The sequence below is a fragment of the Panthera onca genome, chromosome F2, assembly GCF_046562875.1.
Source record: "Panthera onca isolate mPanOnc1 chromosome F2, mPanOnc1 haplotype 2, whole genome shotgun sequence".
Classification (NCBI taxonomy): Eukaryota; Metazoa; Chordata; class Mammalia; order Carnivora; family Felidae; genus Panthera; species Panthera onca.
This window is the reverse complement of record NC_138356.1, coordinates 37529091-37555080: the sequence shown is the minus strand read 5'-3', so window position 1 is coordinate 37555080 and position 25990 is coordinate 37529091. Positions and strand designations below refer to the sequence as shown.

Genomic DNA, 25990 nt, shown 5'->3' with positions numbered 1-25990 from the left:
TTTGTTCGTTAACAATTTATTAGACTTGAAAATATTCAAAAGATCATAGACTGTATCATTTCCACTGTAACCAAGATGAAGGCCAGAGTGATCTCAGGAGCCTTTTGTCTTCCTGATGAGTCCTTCTATTGTGTCCCACTGCTCCTTAGTGACCTAACACAAACAGAAAGCCAACTTAATGTGGTTCTTGCATATTTTTAAAGCTTAGTATCTTAGCTGCTAATATTATATTATATTCACAAAACGGCATTACCTTCCTCAGACTGTTGAATTCCCCTGAAATAAATGCTTCCTCTCCACCATCAAATCTAATGACCTGAAGGAAAAAAAAAAAAAGCAAAAATTCTGAAACTAACGCCTTTTAAAATGGTTCTGAACCATTAGACATTCTCTCATCTTGATTGGATGGAACATCTCCTCGGCACTTTCAATCAAAGCCCAAATTCTGAAGACAAAAGTGATGATTAAACCTAATCTGATTAACTCATTTTAGAATCCTTTTCCCCCCCCATCTCCACAATTTCAAATTCTACCCGATATTAAAAATCATCTTAAAGGCATGTCTTCCAAGATAATTTGCATTTAATAAAATTAATTTATCCATGAAAAAATTCCATAGGCTAAACAATCTACATTAACATTTTATATTGTTTGCAGCTAAATAAATATTTTAAATCATATTTATATTCAATATTGTCAGGACTGGTTCCACAACATGCCTTTCCACCCCAAATCCACGTCCCCCAAAAGTTAAGAGAAACAATGCTTACTGCCCCATTAATCCAAGAAGCATAGTCACTACAAAGAAAAGCAGCAAGATTTGCAAGTTCTTCTGTAGTTCCCAGCCGACCACAGGGGATTCTGTCAATCATTTCTTTCTCAAATTCTCCAGTTGGGTCAAGACGGCTAAAGGCACCCTTAGATATTAAGAAAATAGGTCGCGTTTTTTGTTAACGCACTCCTTTCCTATCTAAGAAACAAGTTTGTAAGAAATGGAATATTACTATGGCAGCCTGTTCATACCTTAGGCCTTGTAAACAACAGAGGAGATTGCCAAATTCTTCCATATTCATTTTAGCTCAAAGCAGGACATTTTATCTTATACTGACATAAAAAAAATTACCAGAAATTATGACCTTTTTACCTTTGTTTTCTTCATCCATAAAATAAGGATACCTGTCATTAGCCACCTCACAAGACTGTTATAAGCATCCAAGGAGAAAAGATGTATGAAAGTACTCGGAAATACCTACAAGCCCAGTGTGCAGGACATAGTGATATTGTCATTTGATTTAGAAATCACAAAAGTACCTCAAGTAGGAAACCTTTCAGGGGAAATTCCTTTTCTCCTCCTTTCTTCTCAAAATAATTGGAAAGGAGGAAAACAAGTAGGGAGGAATACTAAATTCAAGTAGGTCTTAAAAGAAAAAAAAAAACCAAAAAACTAAATTTGCCAAACAATGTCTGCCTTCTGTTAATGATTCGAAGGTGCGGACCAAGATGAAGTACGTATGTGCGCGGATCAAAAAATAAATACACAAAAGACTGGGTTTCTCTGTATCAATGCCTGGGAGCCGAGGTGACAGCTGTCTTCAATAAAACAGGTATGAGACAGAGCAAGCCCTCAGGAGGCCCCTTGGGGGGTCCTCCAGCTCTCCCTGCGCACAAATCAACCGGTGGAGACAAAGGGTAGCAACGGGCTACCTGGCTCTACCAGTGCTTGCTTCAGAGTTTCTAGACTTCAATTTTCTTTTAAACTCTTTAAAGCTACATGCGTGTTATCTGTGTACAATTTATACCTCTACTGCTACGCTGCAAGCTCCTTGATCACAAGGACCTATACCTCTATTGCTACATTGTAAGTTCCTTGACAGCAAGGACTCTGTCACAAATGTTTTTGTATTTTCTCAGCACCTTAGCATACAGCAGACACTCAATATATGTTAAATAAGTAAATAAAATGCAGGTGATCTTTCCTAGTTAGTGAGGGCTTAAAAAGAAGCTCTGTGACTCCAGGGTTTTCTTCGGATAGCGCTCAGCACAGTGCTGCCCTGAATCACGTGTGTTAATACATGCTTTTGAGTTATTTTCCATTAATTGTATTAGACTCTTTACTATTGAAGTGTCAAATAAGATAGTCAAGTTTCAGTCACTCAGGTAGTTCTCCTTTCCATTTCCCCCCCCTTCAAGCTGCTAAGGAAACTAATACAGCCATTTCCTCGTTGATATTTAATACCCAGAACTACCTACAATCCAAATGCTCCCTAGCATTATTTTCTAAAGTATTTATTGATACAACTAGAACAAGTGATCACACTTCACTGAGGCCTTCAGAGCTATATGCCAGTTAGTGTTGTAAATTCTTGCTTCACATGAAAACAGAAAGTGAGAGGGAAGTTATCTGGGGCAGTGTGAGAGAACACAGAACCTGTGGACATTCTGAGCAGCAACCGTAACAGCACTAGTGATCATTATAAGTTGCAGTCAGTATCTGTAATGATTATTAATTATAGGTGAAATGCACGCCATCAGAAAGATTTGTAATCAGAGACATGGGAGTCAAATGGCATGCATAATTGAGTGTCTGAAAGTGAAAGGCAGAGACGTGAGCAAAGAAAATGCTACCTATCGCAAGAGCAGAGAACCTTCTAGAACATCTCTTAAAATAAAAATATACTTCCATTTCCAGGAACTAAAAAAAAAAGGATGTCAATCAAAGAAAGAATCCTTAAAATACGGTGAAGATTAAGAAATATAGGGTAATAACAGATCACTGAAGCAAATCAGACAAAATACCAAAACTGATGGCACAAAAGATCCCAGATTACGACACTGAAATAGATCTTATCAAGAAATTATATAGCTGCTGTATTCCTGTCCACCTCCTTACTTATAGTGGATAATGGCAAAACCCTCTTCTCTACCACTAGGGCCCCAAGCTCAGACATCTCTGACAAGTCCTGCACACAACAATCAGAATATTTCTATCAATATTTCATTCCTTAATCATTCACAATGAGCTACTAGGCAAACTAAACCTTACTTTCGTTTTTATAGGCCCCGGTTGAATCACATTGAATCGTAGTCCATATCTACCCCATTCAGCTGCAAGAGACCTAAAAATTAAAAAACATAGATTCTGAAATATTACACTATATGCTAAAAATGCTAACAACCAAGACTCACTGCATGCTCACTACATGCCAGGGACTGCAACCCCGAAGTACGTACTATTATTATTCCCCATATTATAGACAAGGAAACTGAGGCACAGAGAGGTTAAATCACTTGCTCTGGGTCACACAGCCAGTAAATCAACTTTAAGTGGTCTAGCTCCAGAATTTGTACCTTTAATCACTCTGTTTTAATATCTACTATTTATGTAGCAGGATTCTCACACAGAGTCCTGACGCCAAGGCTTTTCTTTCCAGGAAGCAACTTTATTTGTGCCAGCATCGCTCAGATGGGTTCATTTCTGAAGAACTGAGCCCCGAACACCACGTGGCATAGTTTTTTACATATTTTTTACTTCTTTGTCTCCCACATATGGTAACATACAAACATGTAGTCTGATTAAGTGTCCCATGTTACAAGGTCATGAAGGATGTTGTCATGTATACGTATACATGCGTATACAGATTGCCTTGAGGTTTTTTTCTTTTTTCTTTTCTTTCCTTAGGGAGGGGACCCTACCACATTTACATTTTAGTGTCCTTCCATAATCACTATGCTCTACCACCCACCATTTACACTGCCAAACCAAGTCCAATATCAAAATACATTATTAGAGTATCACAATTTAGCATGAAGAGTGAGAGAAGCATGCCCTCCCCCACATCTTCTGGAGTTCAGTCCTACATGTACAAAGTCCAAAATAGCTTGACTTATATATAGGCCATTGGATTACAATGTTTACAGCATCACAAGTGCTTTTAAGTAAGAGATGAATTACAAAGATATAAAATACTATCTATATCCATGTTTAATGAGGCTTTAATATAATTGTTGAACTGCACTCAAAAGGAAATAGGAACCTAACAAAATCTTACTAAATGGTATGACACAAAATATAACAATAATAGAAAACATGGAAACTTGAAGCAGTCTGTTTTAAAACCCTACTTGATAGGTCTTAACTTTTATTGTCTCATTTTAGGAATTTATATTCATATGTACATTTGTGTCTATATATACTTAATCTAGTTTTAAAAAATGACTTAGGGTAACCATTGAAAAATATATAAATAATGCAAATAAGGAAGATAAAATCATTTGAAGGAAAGAAATAGAAGAAGGAAGGCAGGAAAGAAGGAACGAAGATAAAAAAAGGATAAGGAAACACAAAGGAACCAAGAATGGAGCTAATACCTAAATGTTCTATGGCATTCCATATAATCACAATACGTGGGTCACAAATTTGCATCCATTCTTTCCATGACACTATGCAAAAATGAAACCTAATCAGTTCCACACTTTGCAGTGCCCATAAGGAAAAAGCAAGCTAATATCTCAGGAAAAGCACAACTGTTCCTGATTTAAAAAAAAAAAAAAAAAAAAAAGATCAGAAAAACACTTCTTTCAAGAAGACTTCTAAAATGAAAATTGTGTAATGTAATAATACAATACTGCATATTTGCAATAGATACAAAGAGATAAGTCTTATGGAACTACAAGAAATCAATTAACATGACCCAACAAGATCAATTCAAAGGCCAAATCAGAGGGTGCCTGGGTGGCTCAGTTGGTTAAGCCTCTCACTCTTGATTTTGGCTCAGGTCATGATTTCATGGTTCCATTCATGAGATTGAGCCCTGAGACAGGTTCTGGGTTGATAGCATATGGAGCCTGCTTAGGATTCTGTCTCTGCCTGTCTCTGCCCCTCCTATGTGTTCTCTCTGTCTCTCAAAATGAATAAATAAACATTAAAAAAAAAAAACCCATAAACAGCAATTCAGCAAAATTCATTCTATTGGGGTGGGGGTGGGAGGGCAGGTGCTCCAAACACAGTCTGTTAATCTGTCTTAATCCATGGGTGCATTTTAGAGAATGGGTGGATTGCATCTCTTTGGGGCAAATCATACATAAAGATTGCTTCCCTGAGTGATACCTTTGACAGAATTCATGACCATACCTACCCTTGGCACGTACTTGTAGTGCATCTGCTCCAAATTGCTAGGAAAGTAGTAACTTCATGTCCTAACAGAATTACCGAGCCAAGCAGAGTTTATGGCTTCCTGTGAAAAACTGAGCAACCTATTAAGGAAACATGCCTAGAGGAAAAGCCATCCGATCTCTGCTGAGAGGTGCAACAGATAAACTTTTTCCAGTCCTAACTCTCATTAAACTAGTTTATATTCTGATAACATGATAAGAAATCCACCTCATTAGCTCATTTTGCGTGACAAGATGCTAAGCACAATATACTCATTATATGTTAGCCATTATTGTTGTTAAATCAACAGATGTTTATCGTGTACTTACTGTGAGCTGCTAACACTTTATAAGTGTTGCTTACCCTCAAAGAAAGGCAGTCTCTGCTCTCAAGAGAGCAGTCTTATTCTCTCAAAAGAAGCCAGCTCAGTTATATCACAAAGTAGTTACTCTTCTGGGAACTATGTAAGGTGTGCCATGACTGCTTAAAGGAAGAAGTACTTGAGTCTACTCAGAGTGAGAAGGAAGGCTTCCTGGAGGAGGTGATATTTGAGTTAACACTTGAAGGAGTAGGAGTTTATGGTGAGAGGCAAGGGGGAGGAAAACAGGATGGGAGATACCAGAGCATAGGATGGAAAACAAAAGATAGCCCAGGCATATGGGCCAGAATGAGTGAAGGACAAAGGCACAAACAACATGCAGTATTTGGGGACTTATAAGGCCTTACTCAGTAGGACCATGTACCATAAAGTATGAGAAAAGAACTGATGGGAATGCAGGCTGGAGAGGAAGTACACATTTACTGAGTATCTATTTCATGCAATACGCTATGCAGTAATAAAACAAAACAAAACAAAACAAAAGAACAAGCAGCACAGAATCATAGACCTTAAAGGACATGAAACTGAAACTTCTAACAAGATCAAAGGTCCTAACAAGACAAAAATATTTTTTGAGAGAGCACGCACACGTGATGGGGGTGGGGGGCACAGAGAGAGGGACAGAGAGAGAATCTTAAGCAGGCTCCATGCTCAGCACGGAGCCCGATGGAGGGCTCCATCTCCCGAATGAGTTCATGACCTGAGCCGAACGAAATCAAGAGAAGTTGGACACTTAACTGACTGAGCCACCCAGGCACCCAAGACAAATAGTGATACTGTACAAATGATGCCAAAATAGTCAAGTTCTAATTCCTTATTTCTAATACCATCTGACCTTAAAAAAAAGGTAATTATCTCTATTCACACTAAGACTCGACTTATAAGTATAGTAATATGTCTTTGTATCTCAAATAAATATATCTTACTGATTTAAACGTTAAAAAGAATTTTGAGACTACTTGGGAAAGAGAATAATTGTGCAGTTCAGCCAGCAAGGAGCAAGAGCTACACATCAGACCTTGCCAAGAAATAAGTATATGGAGATGAATAAGGCTTCTCCCTCACAGAACTCACATTCTAGTGGGGAAGTCAGACAGCTTGGACAGGATGTTAAAAAGTAGTCTTGCGTGTCCTTCCCTGTGCCCCTCATTGGTACACTACCTTCATTTTAGAATCTATAACAATGGGTGGCATTTATTTATTGGTGTGTTAGTCTTCTCACTAGACTAAAATAAAGTTTTAAGGGTGCAGAGAGTAGAGAATAATTCATTCTGTTCTAAAGAAATGAGAGAAAACATCACAGAGGAAGTGATATGATGACAGCCTTGAAAGTAGGGAAAATATCACAGCAAATTCCAACAGCAGCATAGCCCAAGCACAGAGAGATAAAAATGCATGGCATATTTAAGGAAATACAGAACAGTTCAATGGAAATTAAGACACAAGAAAAATGGCATAAGACTATACACTCAGGTGGGGGTGAGGACTATTCTATCACTATCATATCGTATCCCTGGTACCCAGCATAGTGTCAGGCACACAAAAGGCACAAAATAAATATTTATCCAATTAATCAGTGAATAAACAAAGGTCAGGGACCAGTTTATTTAGAATGCCATAATGAGTTTTGGCTTTTATTCTAAAGAGTCATGGAAAAATGATCTAAGATTTTAGCTAGGGAGTATCACAGGCATACCTGTATTTTTAGAGAGATGATTCTGGTGGGAATATGCATAAAAAATAAAGAGGGAAAAGACTGGTAGCAGAGAAACACATTAGAGGGCTATTACAGTAAGCCATGATGACAACTGACATTACCACAAAAACAGTGGCAAAGGTTGATGGGGAACAGATTCAAAGAGCTATCATATGCTGCTGAGAAAAGGCCACAAGATCTGGCAGTGGTGACTGGTTTATGTTAGTCCTATGAATCTCACACAGCAGGTACAATAAAAGGATGAAGGTGTGTTTAATAGAGATCAGAAATAGACTAAAGATAAAGGTATATGGGAGAACAAAAAGGCTGTATTCCTGTGCTATCTAATATGATAGCCACTAGCTATATGTAGCTATCTAATCTTAATTTTCATTTTAAAGTAATTAAAATTAAATAAAATTTAGGTTCTTAGTCACTGTAGCCACAATTCAAAGGTTCATATGCGGCTGTTGGATAGTGCCGAGTTATAAAACGCTTCCATTGCCGCAGAAAGTTCTATCGGGCAGTGCTGACCTTGATAAATAGGACTCATCCAAGAAACAGAAAGTATGTTTTCAAGTAAATCCAAATTAATCTTTGTTTTACTTTTCTCTGGATGTAAGCTAGAATGAAGAAATTTAGCTCCATGAACTACCAAAGTACACTGTTTATCTTCAGTGATGGGATTAACATAGGAGTACTCACTTGTTCATGGCCTCCACACCCGCTTTGGCAGAAGCACTTGGTACTACAAAACCCGACCCACTTTCAGCATAGATGGTTGTAATAGCAAGAAATGCTGCTCCTGAAATTGGAAAAGGATATAGTAATTAACAATATGGCCAAATCTATGCACGTCAGGAAAACATGGTTTATAAGAATGGGATCTGATTCAAGAGGATATAACAAAAATGTAGCATTTTGTAAAACTTCAGTAGCCCTAAATTAATGGAAGAGTAATCTCTAAAACTGCTACATCTTGCTAGTATCTTGCTGTCCATCAAGGCGGCCTAGTCTGTGCTTACTCGACATTCTATACCGGGTGAGTCAATATCGAGCCCCAAACCTCAGAGGCATGGCCCTATATAACCCCCTGCATAGTCAGCTGGATGGGATTTCCACTAACCAAGCACCCACTTAAGTAAGAATAAATTAGAATCACAGCTATATTAGCAGGGACTTCTGCTTCCAGCCACGATGGACTTGCCCTATTCCTGTAAACGTCTGCATAACACATACAATTACATGATACAACTATTTTCAGATACCATGCAGCAGGCAGGGAAAGACAGTGACCCCTGAGAGAAGAAAAACACATGAAGTGAGCCCTAAGGCCACCCCAGATTTTTGTCTAAAGGTACAATACATATACTATATACTCTACAATGTAATATATACCACAAACATACAATACTACACATACACACACACACACACACACACACACACACATTGTACACATATACTATATAGACTGTGAGATAAGGAAGAGAAATACAAGTGAAATATGGCATTCTCACTGAGTTGAGGAGACAGAGATCAGAGTTTGGGGAGACTGAGGAAGCTGGAATTTGTGAGGAGAGATCCCCCAAGGAGAGAAGTATGCAGATAGAGAACTCTAGAAATCTGCACAGTGTCTCTTTTGAGTCTGGTCAAACAGCAAGCTGTCCGTGTCTAGGAGGAGACTTCACGAGGCCAGGTGAAGAACAAGTGCCAGGGAGCTGGAAGCTGAACAAGTCCCAGACTTCACATAGGGCTGGGAGAGAAGGGAGTTCAAAGTAGCCTCACTGAACATCCAGGACTTTCAGTGGAGAATTCAGAAAGGCCATGCCTTACTAGGAGTGTTAAATTAGCTCAAAAGTAAAGACTACCCTACACGGATGCAAATAAAGGTTAAAAATGAATACCGAAATGACCAAGCTGATCCACAAGTAACTGAACTGTTTGCTAAAATAAAACTCAACACATTTCAAAGGAAAATTTTAATAAACACACACACATTCAACAACATAACATTCATAGCATGCAGTCAAAAATCGCTACACAAAAAAGACACAAACATAACTGGGAGAAAAATCAGTTAATAGAGTCTCAGAAATGCTACAAAAGATAGAATTGGCAGACAAAGACCTTTAAAATGATATTATAAATATGCTAAAAGATTTCAAGGAAAATGAGTATAATAAAAAAATCAATAAAAATACAAAAATAAACCAAATAGGAATTCTAAAGCAAAAAAAAAAAAAAAAAAAAAATACAATATCTGAAATGAAAAATTAAATGAATGGGATTATTTGTAGAAGAAAAGATCCACTGTCTTGAAGACATAGCATCAGCAATCAGTGAAAATGGAGGACAGTGGAAGGAAAGTAGTTGGGAAGGGAAAAAAATAACCAGAGCTTCAGTGAGCTGTAGAACAGTATCTAGCATGCTAGCATATGTACAATTGGTGTCCCAGAAGGAAGGGGAAGAAAAGTCACTTGGAGAAATAAAGACTGAAAACTTTTCATATTTGGTAAAATCTGTATCGATCCAGGGAGCTAAACAAATCCTAGGTAAGATGAATACAAAGAAAACCATACCAAGGCATATCATATCAGTCACTCAAAACCAGTGATAAAGAGAAAATCTTTTTTTTCTTTAAGATTTTATTTTTAAGTAATCTCCATACCCAATGTGGAGCGTGAACTTACAACCCTGAGATCAAGAGTCACATGCTCCACCTACTGAGCCAACCAGGTTCCCCAAAGAGAAAATCTTAATAGAACCAGAGGAAACAGTAAAAAACATAAACAAGGGAACAGATATTAAAAATATTCACTGACAGTAGTACCTGGGTGGCTCAGTCAGTTATGCATCCAACTCTTCATTTTGGCTTAGGTCATGATCTCATGGTAGTGAGACCAAGCCCCTGTGCTGGATGTGGAGCCTGCTTAAGATTCTCTCTGTCCCTCTCCCTCTGCCCCTTCCCCGCTCATGCTGGCATTCTCTCTCAAAAAAAAAAAAAAAAAAAAAAAAACTATTCACTGACATCATCAGAAACAAAGTTAGCGGGGCACCTGGGTGGCTCAGTCGGTTGGGCATCCGACTTCAGCTCAGGTGATGATCTCACAGCTCATGAGTTCAAGCCCCGCATCAGGCTCGGTGCCAACAACTCAGACCCCGGAGCCTGCTTCAGATTCTGTGTCTCCCTCTCTCTCTGCCCCTTCCCTGCTCATGCTCTGTCTCTCTCTGTCTCAAAAATAAATAAAAACATCAAAAAAAAAAAATTAAAAAAAAAAAAAAAAAAGAAACAAAGTTAGCTCAGGTCATGATCTCACAGTCTATGAGTTCAAGCCCTGAGTCAGGCTCTGTGCTGACAGCTCAGAGCCTGGAGCCTGCTTCAGATTCTGTGTCTCCCTCTCTCTCTACTCCTCCCCCATTCATGTTGTCTCTCTCCCTCTCTCTCTCTCAAAACATAAACATTAAAAAAATTTTTTTTTAAAGTGAAAGTGATATTTTCTGACAAAAAATCTGGAAGAATTCAATGCCAGCAGACGCATACTAAAAGAAATATTGAAAAAAGTTCTTCAAGCAAAATGAAAATGATACTAAATAGAAACTCAAATCTTCAGATGGAATGATGAATGTCAGAAACAGTAAATCTATCAGTCAATATTTACAGTTTTTGTTTTCCAAATGTCTTTTGAAAATAACTGACAGTATAAAGCTGTATTAGAAAGTGACACAAAACATACAGTAATCAACAATGCTTGGGACATAATACATTCTCAATAAATTGACTAAATGAATGAAAGTTTAAAATAATAATCTTTAGCTGCTAAGAAATCACTGATTTTCTATTTTTTTAGCCACTAAACTAGATAATACTCCAAGTGTAATATATAGTGTACATATATATATCTTATAAAACAACATATGCTTTAAGAAATTTAAAGGACAATAAGTGTGAAAGACTACAATAAAAATAATTTGAAAAATATTCAGATAAGTTTTATTCCTCCTCCAAAAATATCTAGCTTCTCTTCCCCTCTGCATTTTCCAAAGTAGCAACAAAACTCAGCACATCCTGGACAATACGGGGGTGGAGAATGGGGCAGGAGTACCATTTTGAGGACATGAGAAGATAGTCATTATGGTAACTCCTTTTGTATATCAAACTCAGCCTCTTTTAGTGCTGTGAAAATTATTTTGCTTCCAAAATCACTCTGTGCAAAAGGAGGGATGTCGAACATTCATGTACACAATCACACTACACTGACAACAGAGGCTAACCGCATCACTCTTACAGCAAAATCATAAAAGCTACTTTTGCTTATACAAAGCAAATGTTCCAGTAGAAAGTGCTCCAGGGGTGCCTGCGTGGTTCAGTTGTCAAGCGTCCAACTTCGATTCAGGTCATGAGCTCATGGTCCAAGACCTGCATCAGGCTCTCTGCTGTCAGCACAGAGACCACTTCAGATCCTCTGTCTCCCTCTCTCTCTGCCCCTACCCCACTCTTGCTTGCTCTCTCAAAATAAATAAACATTAAAAAAATATTTTAATTAAAAAAAGAAAGTGCTATAAGTTCTGATTCACATCAAACAAATGTGTATTAAGGTGTGGGAGAAGAGGAATTAAGCCATTTTATATAAAAGATGTTGTCCTCTTCTTTCTCCTTTTAGGTTTTATTTTCTCAACCTAGAAGATCTGGGTCACCCACTGCCTGCAATGAGACGACAGTGCTTCTTTTAATTCTATGAGTGTAAAAAGGAGGTAAAAGTTGGAAACTGTACTATTCCAATAGGGTTAATGCTGCACAGTGGAACAATACAGCAGGACTTTAAAGAATGAAAAATAGTGCTAAAAGGTCAAAATAAAGATTGTTAGAGGCGCCTGGGTGGCTCAGTTTGTTAAGCATCTGACTTCGGCTCAGGTCATGATCTCGAGGTCCGTGAGTTCAAGCCCCACCTCGGGCTCTGTGCTGACAGCTCAGAGCCTGGAGCGGGCTTTGATTCTGTGTCTCCCTCTCTCTCTCTGCCCCTGCTCTTGCTCGCTCTCTCTCTCTCTCTCTCTCAAAAATAAAGAAACATTCTAAAGATTGCTCATTAATCGTTGCTACCTATCAGTCTTTTACCCTCATGCAAAAAAAAAGTGCACCATTTTGAAACTGATAATATCCAGCTTTTTAATTACTAACTGTAACTTCAACTGACTTCCTAGCTACTCTGCCAATTTCACTGAAATTTGACTCCTGGCCTTAAACCTATACAAGGATCTGTAGCCACATCTCAAACTCAACCTCTGTCATCATCTTGGTAGATTTCAAACACCAGGAGGACAAGATTAGAAATCTCACAGCTCTACCATCTCCTCATCCCCAACAAGCTTCCCTGCTACCCTGCCACAACCTGAGCTCTGCCATCACATGCCAAAATATTGCTACAGTGCCTCCCTCACTCTCTGGATCCTGCCCTTCCAGCATTCTCACACCCTCATACTACATGTGTTCCTTAAGACCTCATTATAAATTCTGGGTGCTTTTCCTCTCATATTCTTCAGGCTTATAATTCACTCCCGGTCTAACTTGCCTATTTGCCACGTAGACAAATTACTGAATTAACCACTTAATGCCTAGCTACCATGTTCTCTTAAGACCTCAATCCTCAACTCCTCAATACCAGGACTGCCTTCTCCACTCTTAGAAGGGACTGTTACACTGTTACAACTGCGAGTGAATGCCACTGGAAAGATACATCTGCAATTTCACCTGGCTCTCAACACTGCTCATCAGCTCTTTCATTATCCAGAGTAAGACCCTACACCTGTGTTTCTAATTCACAGCTCCCGGGACTAGACCATCCTTTCATTGGTTCTTGTTTCTTTCTCCTTCCACCCTTCTCTTCACTGGGCTCTCCCCTCAATCATTAATCATGCTTCAATCTCCACTCGGAACGTATCTCTTCTTAAGATCCTTCAATTAAACTTTACTAATCTCCAGAGGGTAAACTCCAAACCCCTTACCCTCTTTTCTTGCCTCTCCAGACATTATATGTTACACATACGTAACACTGAACTCCTTATACTTCTTAAACACACAATTGAGCTATTGTTTGTGGCTTTCCTCTTCCATTATTGCCAGCAATTAATTTTCCTGACAATCATGGCAAAAAGAGAAAATACTGCACTGCTCTGCCTTTTTGATTAGGGCACAGAAGACCTCATCTCTTAGCCATTTTTCAATAGAAGCTCAGAGTAAATTTAAATCTAAACATCATCATTGCTCTAAAAGTTATTCAAAGGAGGATTATATAACTTAAAAAAACAGAATAACTCTTCTAAAAAAATATTATCTACCAAGTAAAGAATTATCTCATTTGAACATTTAATATAAACACATCATTCACATAGATTGAAACTTGAAAGTTTAATTACAATAAGTAGGACTCTGGTTTTTCTAGTTTACCTTAATTTTTTTTTTTTTTTTAACATTTTCTAGTTTACAATAATCAGGACTCTGGTTTTTCTAGTCTACCTTAATTTTTTTTTTTTTAACATTTATTTATTTTTGAGACAGAGAGAGACAGCATGAACGGGGGAGGGTCAGAGAGAGAGGGAGACACAGAATCCGAAGCAGGCTCCAGGCTCTGAACTGTCAGCACAGAGCCCGACGCAGGGCTTGAACTCACGGACCACAAGATCATGACCTGAGCCAAAGTCAGATGCTTAACCGACTGAGCCACCCAGGCGCCCCTAGTCTACTTTAATTATGGGTCCTGGTCTCAACTTTAGGCATTTCATGGTCCCCTTGTAACTGAGGTAGTAAACATACACTTATCTTAGTGGAACAAAACGTTTTCTTTAATAGCTAACACTTAACTGAGCACTAGCCTGGGCCAGGCACTGTTCTTAACACTTTACAAGCACTAGTTCATTTAACCATCACAGCAATCCTAGGAAGGAGGTTCTATATTATCCCAATTTACAGAAGAAAAGACTGAGGCACAGAAAAGTAACTTGCCCAAGTTCACAGTACTATTAAGTGGTGTAAGCAGGATGGAAACAGGCAGTGTGATTCTAGGGCCTACACCCTTAACCACTACTAAAACTGCCTAAGAAACTTCCAATTACATAGTCTAAAAGAAAAAAAGATTCCCTTCAAAATTTCCAAATCACTTTACCTTTATATTATCTTCATAATACACCAAAGTAAGGTACATGGTTGCTACAAGAAATTTTAACAAATGAATTTGAGGGGCGCCTGGATGGCTCAGTCGGTTAAGCTCCCAACTTCAGCTCAGGTCATGATCTCCCGGTTCACGAGTGCAAGCCCCATGTCGGGCTCTGTGCTGACAGCTCGGAGCCTGGAGCCTACTTCAGATTGTGTCTCCCTCTCTCTCTGTCTCTCTCTCTCAAAAATAAACTTTTTAAAAAATTTTTAAACAAATGAATTTGAAATGTTCCATCAAACTAGTGAGATAACTCTAGCAAAAAGTGATTTTTGAAAATGATACTGATGCTGTCCTAATAAATTCTGAATGATGAGTAGAAACGTACTTTTAAACATTCTTTAAATGCACCCAGTATTCTAAGGAAGGACTGGACACAATACACAGAAATGTGCCCATATGGTCCTAATATACTTTAAAATCTAGACAGCATTTAACTTGCACTCATACTACTGAAAAATAAGAAGGCCACACTCTACTCCTGGTCTACTCTTCCTTGCTTGTGCAACAAGGTGCACTTGCTTCCATACCAGTGATTTTGCCAAATGACTGGTCATCTGGTTTTATTCTAGTAGTAAAGCTGACAGACATAACCGAAAGAGCTGTTAAATATGCCCTCAATTCCTCTTGTTTTTGTGGGTCTCAGAAATGTTTCATATACAAAGCATCACCTTTCGTGCTTAGTGGTAAGTTAGGAACTCGTGGCGACAGGAATGGAGAGTTGAGAATTTAAAACATCTACCTAATATATAAAAAAGACTAATTCTGAGCCACCTGTAACTATAAGGGAATAAAATAGTACACACCTTACAGTCACTGCAAGTATTAAATGAGCTAATAAATGTTTAGCATTTAGAACAAAATCTGATACAGAATAAACAATAAATGTTTGGTGTTTCAAAAAAAGGAAAGATGAAAGGCAAGAAGGAAGGAGGAAGGGGAAGGAAGGGAGAGAGAAAGAAAATACGGCTAAAGTTAAAACATTTTCTTACAAATAATATTTTGCTTTTTGCTTGTTCCATATTCTAACACCTGTTGGGTATTCTACCTTTATTTAGTAATTACATAAGTGGCAGTGATGACTACAGAATTCTCAAATGGTCCTAGGTGGAAGGAATTCTAGCTCCTTGGTATAAAGTAATCCATGTGACTCAATTACCAAAGTTAGTCCAAAATCAAGTACAATATCTGAGTAGGCTAACCTATAATAGGATTTAAGAAAAAATGTTTTATTTGAATAAAATCCAAACAAATATTTTTTAAATAATTTTTTTAAAATTTATTTACTTTTGAGAGAGAAAGAGAGACAGAGACAGAGACAGAGTGCGAGTAGGGGAGGGGCAGAGAGCGAGGGAAATACAGAATCCCAAAGCTCCAGGCTCTAAGCTGTCAGCACAGAGCCCAACAAGGGGCTTGAACTCATGAGCTGTGAGATCATGACCCGAGCCAAAGTTGGACACTTAACTGACTGAGCCACTCAGGTACCTCCAGACAAACACATTTTTAAAAGACAATAATGGGTATGTGGCCAATATTTTAACTTCAATGTCAAGTAATTTTTTAATGTTTTTAACGTTAAATATTTATTTTTGAGAGAGAGAAAGAGAGCACACACACAAGAGGGGGAGGGGCACAGAGAGAGAGAGGGAAACACAGAACCTGAAGCAGGCTCCAGGCTCCAGGCTCCCAACATGGGCTCGAACTCACGAACCTGAGATCAGGACCTGAGCTGAAATCGGACACTCAGCTGACAGAGCCACCAAGGTGCCCAAACAAGTAATTTAAAATTCTGATAAACAGCCAAAAATGACATTTATCAGGCTGTTTTGAACACTCATGTACTATGTTTTTGACAGTGGTACATGAAGGAGACATGTTTTGGACATAGCTTAAACATGATAATCAATTTCAAAAAGCAGGGCTATAGCCAACACATCATCTGTTCACAAAAAAACAGAGGTGAGGACTGCCAGAGCAGGTGAAAAGAGGAAGCAACATTTGCATACAAATTGCCCTCAAATAATTGGCTGATCCCTAAACTGAAAAAGCACTGTTACAGCTCTAAGAACCTCAGTTAAAAGTAATAGCTGGAAGCTGAAAAAGTGAGCCTTAAGAAAATTTTAGTGAAACAAATCTACCGATATACAAATAGGATAATATATCATAACCAAGCAGGACTTAGATTCAGAATGCAATGGTGGTTTAAAAATTCAAAAATTATGGACTGCAAGCTGTATTACAAAGCTGTAATCATCACGACAGCATGGTACTGGCACAAGAACAGACACTCAGATCAATGGGACAGAATAGAGAACCCAGAAATGGACCCACAAACCTATGGCCAACTAATCTTTGATGAAGCAGGAAACAATATCCAATGGAATAAAGACAGTCTCTTCAGCAAGTGGTGCTGGGAAAAATGGACAGCGACATGCAGAGAAATGAACCTGGACCACTTTCTTACACTATACACAAAAATAAACTCAAAATGGATGAAAGACCTAAACGTAAGACAGGAAGCCATCAAAATCCTTGAGAAAGCAGGCAAAAACCTCTTTGACCTTGGCCACAGCAACTTCTTACTCAACACGTCTCCGGAGGCAAGGGAAACAAAAGTAAAAATGAACTATTGGGACATCATCAAAATAAAAAGCTTCTTTCTGCACAGTGAAGGAAACAATCAGCAAAACTAAAAGGTAACCGATGGAATGGGAGAAGATATTTGCAAACCACATATCTGATAAAGGGTTAGTATCCACAATCTATAAAGAACTTACCAACTTAACACCTAAAAAACAAATAATCCAGTGAAGAAATGGACAAAAGACATGAATAGGTACTTCTCCAGATAAGACATCCAGATGGCCAACTGACACATGAAAAAATGCTCAACATCACTCATCATCAGGGAAATACAAATCAAAACCACAATGAGATACCACCTCACAGCTGTCAGAATGGCTAACATTAACAACTCAGTCAACAGCAGATGTTGGTGAGGATGTGGAGAAAGAGGGTCTCTTCTGCACTGCTGTTGGGAATGCAAACTGGTGCAGCCACTCTGGAAAACAGTATGGAGGTTCCTCAAAAAGTTAAAAATAGAACTACCCGATGACCCAGCAATTGCACTACTAGGTATTTATCCAAGGGATACAGGTGTGCTGTTTCAAAGGGGCACATGCACCCCAATGTTTATAGCAGCACTATCGACAATAGCCAAAGTATGGAAAGAGCACAAATGTCCATCGATGGATGAATGGATGAAGAAGATGTGGTGTGTGTATATGTATATATATACATATACATACATACACATACATACATACAATGGAGTATTACTCGGCAATCAAAAAGAATGACATCTTGCCATTTGCAACTACACGGATGGAACTGGAGGGTATTACGCTAAGTGAAATTAGTCACAGAAAGACAAATATCATATGACTTCACTCATATGAGGACTTTAAGAGACAAAACAGATGAACATAAGGGAAGCGAAGCAAAAATAATAAAAAAACAGGGAGGGGGACAAAACATGAGACTCTTAAATATGGAGAACAAACAGAGGGTTGCTGGAGGGGTTGTGGGAGGGGGGATGGGCTAAATGGGTAAGGGGCATTAAGGAATCTACTCCTGAAATCATTGTTGCACTATATGATAACTAACTTGAATGTAAATTTAAAAAAAAAAAAATTAAGAAATTAATCAATGGAATTCACCATACTAACAGGTTTTTAAAGCTGGGCATGTCAATAAACATAGAAGATTTGACAAATGCCTATTCATGATTAAAAAAAAAAAAAATCAGCAAACTAGATACAGAAGCAAATTTCCTCAACTGATAAGGAACACTTAGGGAAACCTACAGGTAAACTCATAATTAATGATGACTGAGTGATTTCCTCCTGATATCAAGATAAAACATTTACTTTCACCATTGCTATTCAACATCGTACTGGAGGTCCCAGCTGGTAAAATAAGGCAAGGAAACTAAATACAGATTAGAAAGGAAGGTATAAAGATAGACTTTTTTCACAAACAATTATCAACAGGGGCGCCTGGGTGGCTCAGTCAGTTAAGCGTCTGACTTTAGCTCAGGTCATGATCTCACAGCTTGTGGGTGCGAGCCCCACGTTGGGCTCTGTGCTGACAGCTCAGAGACTGGAGCCTGATTCAGATTCTGTGTCTCCTTCTCTCTCTCTGCCCCTCCCCCCCCCAAAAATAAATAAACATTAAAAAAATTTTTTTAAATTATCAAGAATATAGAAAATCCTAAGGAATCTACCAAAAAAGCTGCAAGAACTATTAATTAATTTTAGCAAGCTCACACAAAAAAGGTCGATGTACAAAAACAAGTCCACCATATTTTTAAATACTAGAAGCAAACAATTATAAAATAAAATTTAGAAAACAATATCCTTTAACATAACACCAAAAATATAAAATTCTTTGGCAGAAATAAGACCTACACACTGAAAAGAGCAAAACATTGCTGACAGAGATTAAAGACCTAAACAAATAGAAAGATACTGCATGCAGACTGACTGAAAGACAATATTGTCAAAATATCACTTCTCCTCAATATAATCTATAAATCTATAATCTATAATGTATAAATCTGTAAATTTTGACTCCTGGTCAAAATTTCAGGAGACTCTTTTGTAAAAATTATTGAATTCTAAAATTTATATGAAAATGCTAAAGACATAGAATAGTGAAAGCAATTTTGAAAAAAGAATAAAGTTGGAGGACTCACAATACCTGATGTCAAATTAATAGAAAGCTAATCTATATATATATATGTATACATTATAAAGCTAAGTAATCAAATAATGATAGATGTATCAACTGAACAGAATAGAGAGGTCGGAAATTGACCTACATTTATATCAACTGATTTCCCACCAAAGTACCAAAGTATTTCAATGAGGAAAGGATGGACAGATATATGCAAAAAATTAATCCTGATTGTTATCTCATACCACATGCAAACATTAACTCAAAATGGATCATGACCTAATTGTAACAGTGAAAATTATAAAAGTTCCAGAAGAAAACAATGGAGAAATTAATTGTGACCCTGGGTGAAGCAAAGATCTCTTAGATACAACTCAAAAAGCATGAGTCATAAAAGAAAAGTTTCATTAAACTGAACATCAAAATTAAAAACCTTTTATCTTCAGAAGACATTGTTAAGAACAAGACAGATCACAGACTGAGAAAAAAATATTTGTGAAGCATGTATCTAATAAAAGATTTATACTCAAAATATGTAAAATAACTTTTCAATCAATACTAAGACAAACACCTAATAAATAAACGGACAAAAGATTAGAACAGACACTTCATCAAAGAATATATGCAAAGACCACAGGAAAAGATGCACAACTTCATTAGTCATGAAATGTAAGTTAACACCACAAATGAGGGACAACTACAGAGGATGGCTAAAATGTAATATAACCAATCCAGTGTGGGCCAGAATGTGGCACAAATGCATATAAATTGCTGTTGGGAAAGCAACCTCCTAGAGCCAATTCGCAAAACAGTTCAGTGGACTTATCAAAATTTAGTTTCCTCTACTCATCAAAAGACACTGATAAGGAAATGAAAAGACAAGCGACAGACTGGGAGAAAATATTCTAAAGACATACTATATCTGACAAAGTCCTCAGTCCAGATTAAACAAAGAATTTCTATAAATCAATAACGAAAAGACAAACAACCAAATAAAAATGTATTAAAAACTAAGATAGTGAGGAGTAAGTGGAAGATGGAAGAGGGAACCCTTGGGAGCAGTAAAAATGTTAGATGTCTTGCCTGGCGCGATGGTTACCTAAGTGCATAAGCTTATTAAAAGTTCAATTTGAACACAAAAAGTCTGTGGGTCTCACTATATACAAATTTTACCTCAATTTTAACAAGCTAAAGTTAATACATTTGAGTTATGTTTTGCATTTATTTATTCTTTTTTAATAAGCTTATAATAGTCTTGATTTCATTCTATTTCCACACTGATATATAAAAGTACATTGTAAATTAAATAGTACCACAGTGGTATAAAGTATTATTAGTGTTACCTCAATAAAATACTTTTTACACGTCCTTAAATCACCTCTTTTGAGTTTCAGGAGGTATCTCTTGTTTCTAGTGATCTAGGGTTTCATGTAAAAATTCAGTATTTATCCAATCCATGTCCTTTGTGACTACATTTATTTAGTTTTTTTAGTATGAAATTTATTGTCAAATTGGTTTCCATACAACACCCAGTGCTCATCCCAACAGGTAGTCTCCTCAACTACATTTAAATAAAACCCTCTATTAGTGTCTTTTTTAGTCTCTCTTCATTGCAAGTTCTCTCAATTCTTTAATAAAATTAGGTATCCTTTTCCACACTGTTCACTAATTTTTACATTGATACATGATACCTTAGAGATTAATGGATCTCAGCATAATATTTTCAATATTCTTCCCAATAAGGATCAGCTATGTATTTACCAACCTTTGTGGTTATAAGAGTACATTGGGCTAACGTCTTTAGGAGTTTCCTAAATCTTTTTTTTTAATGTTTATTATTTATTTTTGAGAGAGAGAGAGAGAGAGAGACAGAGACAGAGCACAAGTGGGGGAGGGAAGGAGAGAGAGGGAGACAGAATCTGAAGCAGGCTCCAGGCTCTGAGCTGTCAGCACAGAGCCCAACACGGGGCTCGAACTCATGAACCGTGAGATAGGACCTGAGCTGAAGTCAGACGCTCAACCAACTGAGCCACCTGGACACCCCAGAAGTTTCCTAAATCTTTTATTTGTTCATAATTATTAACTTTGCTTCAATGCTACTTAGAAGCATACTTTAATAATGTCCTAGTTCTAGCTTCTCTGCCTCTGCTAAGGTCACCTCTCTCATGATCCTCAGTCATCTGCTATCCCCTCTCCGAGGGCATATGTCATCACCACTTCCTGCCAGCCAATGTCTGCCTTCCAGTTGCCTTCCCTTCTCTAGTCTGAGTTCCCTGGATATAGAACCTTAACTAATTTCCTAGATTCCAGACCACCTAACGTACTTCTGACCACAAATTACCAAAGACTGCCTGCCTTCTGAACTGACTTCCACTTCGACACACTTCAGAGATCATCAGCACCTAAGTTCCTTGACTGTCGCTCCAATACCAGAATAGGCCCTGTGCACTGTACTCCACAGCCCAGTGGTACAAGTCCTTCAAGCTCTGTCAGGTTATGGCATCAATAACTGACAGGAATCTTGGAAGAATAAAAACTGGCTTCCATCTTTTAAAAGTCTTAGCTCATATATTTTTAATGAAGCCCATAGAATTTTAATCCAATGTGATGAGTAAAAATAGATCATAGTCTGTTAAAATGAATGACAATAATGAGAAAAGAAGGGGGAGTCAGACAAAAATCAAGAGTCACAGAGATGGGCAGCGGAAGGAATAAAAGAGACAATGGAGCAGAAAAACACAAAGGTGAGAGAGACCGAGATGAAGAACGAAATAGGGAACCAAGAATGAAGAGCTGACAGAGACAGAGAAAGAAATAGAGAAATGAGTAAGAGATAAGGAGAAAAAAATCAGAGACAGGAGAGACAAAAGGCACACAGGTCAAGGATCCTAGGACAGAGAAAGAAAAAGACCAAAAAAAACCAAAAAACAAAAAAACTTGGAAGCTCCAAATGGAACTGGAGTAAGTGACCTGAAGTTTCTGTTTCAATGAGCTCAGGGACAAAAGATGGCAGTTGTACACATACAAAAACAGCCAGCACCTCTCCAGCATCCTTCTGTCTGTTCCTACATTTTTTCTCAAGCTGGCTTGAGAATTATCCACACTGTACAGAAGAAATGGAATCTAATGAGGCAAAGGCTTCCGAACCAGAAGGAACCTGGCCAACTCCATGCCTTCCCTTCTCCCCACAAGCCTCAAGGACTCTTCCCCTTTTTCCTTGTTCAGAATGCTCTCTACCCTAAGAAATACCCCTTTCAAGTCCCACCTCACCCTCCCCACCTTGTTCAGGGACAGAGTCTCATCCACCTCTGTCATTTGTGCATATAGTACAGGACCTGTTACACAAAAGTCATCAGTAAGTGTCCATTAAATGAACAAATATACTCTGATTCTAGGCATATAAGTATGTATACACGTTACACACATACATAAATTACACATATATTTACTACTTATATTTCATGAATAGAGTTTGTTCATAGTACTAAACAGAAATGTTCTAGTAACTTCCCTGCAGATCTATTTTCCCCAGTGTTCTCAACCACACTGATGTCATCATCATCCAAACTACTCACCCAGCACAAATTCTCTCATGTAATCAGTAAGGCCTATTGATTTTATCTGCTAAATGTCTCCTAATTTATCCCTCATGTCATGTGGCCACATACCAAAAGAAAAGACAAACCTTCGGAATGGTCTCCCTAATTTTTTCCACCCCCAACATTGTTGTCAGTATCCTTTCCAATCAAGTCCAAGACATGACTTGAAGGAGACACCTTCAAGAGAAATCCCTAAGAAAATAACTCCCGTTTCCTTCACAAGTAACATCAAATTTTCTTTTTTTATTCTTTTTTTTTAAGTTTATTTATTTATTTTGAGAGAGACAGAGACAGTGCAAGTGGGGGAAGGGCAGAGAGAGAGGGAGACAAGAGGATCCCAAGCAGGCTCCTCGCTGCCAGAGCAGAGCCCAATGTGGGCCTCGAACTCACAAAACCATGAGATCATGACCCGAGCCAAAACCAAGAGTCAGACACTTAACTGACTGAGCCCTCAGGTACGCCAACATCAAATTTTCTATTTCGATATTGAGAACTTTCCCAATTACACCCAATCCACATCCCCACTCATTTCCCACTATTCTGCCTCCTCATCTCTAACCACATCAAATTTCTCATCAATCCCTAAACGTCTGTTTATCAGGTCTCTTTCCTGGGACATTTTCATTTACTTGCCACCCTCCTTTCATCCCAACTTCTCCACATCAGGATCTTGGAAAATTCAGCTCAAATTGTGTCTTGTTCCTCAACCTGATAATCATCCTAGGGAGAGTTAGTCATTCCTATCTCTGGGTTTCCAACATACATGAAATGTATATTTATTACAGCTCATATCATAACATACAGTAATTATTTAGGTATCTTTCTGCTCCATTAGCCTATGAGTTGCACAGATACCAACAATGTCTTATTGACTTCTGTAAATATCCCAGGACTTATCACAGAACCTGTGTGCAGTAGGGACTCAATCAATATATGAAGAATTAATAAACATACCTTTCTGTGCTTTAATTAGTTGCTTTCCAATTTCTAGAGTCACATAGGCAGTACCATTCAGAACTATGTCAGTTATGGTCTTCCAAGCATTAGGAGAGAGTCTTTCAGTGGGAGAAATAAAATTCCCTGCTGCATTGTTTATCACAACCTAATAAAGCAATAAGGCAAGTTATAGAAATTTTTAGATAAGGAAGAACATTTTCCCTCCAGAGTTTTTACTTCTAAAACATATTAATCCAAATACCATTAAGGTAAAATTGATAGTCTGCTATGAAATAAAACCACAAGATTTGGTTCAGTTTTACTTTTTTTGAGCCTGTAAAAATCCCCTGTGTTATTTACCACATTTCAGAATCCTATTCCCTGTCTCAAAATTAGGGTAGAATCTATCATTAAGAAAACAAATACAGATTAAGCATGTCTACCACTTATCTACACTGTATGTCAAGGAATCTCAAAATGCCTTTTAATTTCTGGTGACATTTTGGCTTACTTTACCCAATGAAATTCTTGCTTGATAACATGTTTCTTCACTATCAGTAAAGATTCTACCTAGCTCTATTAGCAGACTCAATATTACTGGCCTGTCTGAAAATATCTTTAACTCAGAAGAGCGCTTTCTGAGACTACTGGAGGAAATTGCTTCTTTCCCATATGTGAACCAAACAACAACTAAATACTCATACACAACTCGGGTCTTAAAAGGAAAAAGCTGGAGTATTTTATTGATTTCTTTACTTGTATTATTCTCCTCTACTGATGGAGATAATCAAAAGTTATTAGGAAAAGCAAAGAGCACGAATCATTTAAACTAGATATTGTATTGTTGGATAATTGCTCTTATTTCATAATCTTATTAAATAAAGTGAAATCAAGTTTGTTCTATATGACTGTAAATGCATTTTTTAAGTATTTCTGAAAGGAAATGGTATAGCAGTTCACCTAAACTGTTCCCTGCTCTGAGCAGAGCTGGCCCTTCCCTTAAGAAAGAAAATAGCTTCTCTGGGGCGCCTGGGTGGCTCAGTCGGTTAAGCGTCCGACTTCAGCTCAGGTCACGATCTCGCGGTCCGCGAGTTCAAGCCCCGCATCGGGCTCTGGGCTGATGGCTCAGAGCCTGGAGCCTGCTTCTGATTCTGTGTCTCCCTCTCTCTCTGCCCCTCCCCCGTTCATGCTGTGTCTCTCTCTGTCTCAAAAATAAATAAATGTTAAAAAAAAAAAAAAAAGAAAGAAAGAAAATAGCTCAACACAGCACTTGCTCACGTCACATATTTTATTTCCTGAGTGCATCCTTAGTACTCTTGTGGGTGTTATCAACATCCTGTTCTGGCCTCATCAGCACTGAACTTACATCAGGATGTCCCGCAACTTTGATCAGTTCTGACACAGTGTTTTGCACCATTTCAGGATCCCTCACATCACACCGAACTGCATGAACCTGAAAAATAACACAGAGAAAAAGAAATCCAACAATTTCCAGACTTTTTAAACCAAACACATGAAAAAGTTACTTAAGCATGTTTTATTTGTAAATCTGAATTAAATAACTCTTTTTAATGTACCTTATTTCCAGTCTGAGAAGAAATTTGTTCTGCCGTATCTTTCAAAACATCGATCTTTCTAGAAATAAAAATATGGTACTTTGCATGAATTCTGAAATGACTTCATATTATATTTTTCTTTTTAATTCCATAAACTGAATTCCATAAATTAAAAACAGAGAGAATCTATAGCTTAAACACATGCATTTTTGACAAAATACAAAAGCTGTATCTATAAACAAATCAGTTTGAATGAATTTACTTTCCACAAGTTAATTTAGTATAATTTTTGTATACTTGATACTCAATTATTGAATTATTTACTTTTAAACTAGTTGCTTTATATCTACTCATAGTTTAAAATTATTTCCTTAATACAAAAATGCTGATTCAAAGGGGTACATGCACCCTAACATTTATAGCAGCATTATCAACAGTAGCCAAATTATGGAAAGAGCCCAAATGTCAAATGTCCACCGACTAATGAATGGATACGGAAGATGCGGTCTGTGTGTGTGTATATGTGCGTGTGTGTGTGTGTGTGTGTGTGTGTGTACACACACACAAAATGGACAATGGAATATTACCCAGGTATCAAAAAGAATGAAATCTTGCCATCTGCAACAATGTGGATAGAGCTGGAGAAAATTATGCTAAGTGAAATAAGTGAATCAGAGAAAGACAAATACCACGTGATATCACTCATGTGTGAAATTTAAAAACCCAA

The 25990-nt window shown here is 37.7% G+C and overlaps 1 protein-coding gene across 1 annotated transcript in view; it reads right to left on the bottom strand.

Annotated features, from left to right (window-relative positions):
- DECR1 (2,4-dienoyl-CoA reductase 1) overlaps positions 1 to 25990 on the bottom strand; it is a 39554-nt gene continuing 13564 nt past the window's right edge. The window contains exons 3-10 of the mRNA XM_060610868.2: positions 25285 to 25342; positions 25074 to 25160; positions 23726 to 23873; positions 7933 to 8032; positions 3044 to 3116; positions 771 to 917; positions 254 to 316; positions 1 to 153 (exon numbers count right to left, since the gene is read on the bottom strand). Of these exons, the coding sequence (XP_060466851.2) occupies positions 94 to 153; positions 254 to 316; positions 771 to 917; positions 3044 to 3116; positions 7933 to 8032; positions 23726 to 23873; positions 25074 to 25160; positions 25285 to 25342 (736 nt within the window). The 3' untranslated portion in view covers positions 1 to 93. The remainder of the gene's footprint in view (positions 154 to 253; positions 317 to 770; positions 918 to 3043; positions 3117 to 7932; positions 8033 to 23725; positions 23874 to 25073; positions 25161 to 25284; positions 25343 to 25990) is intronic.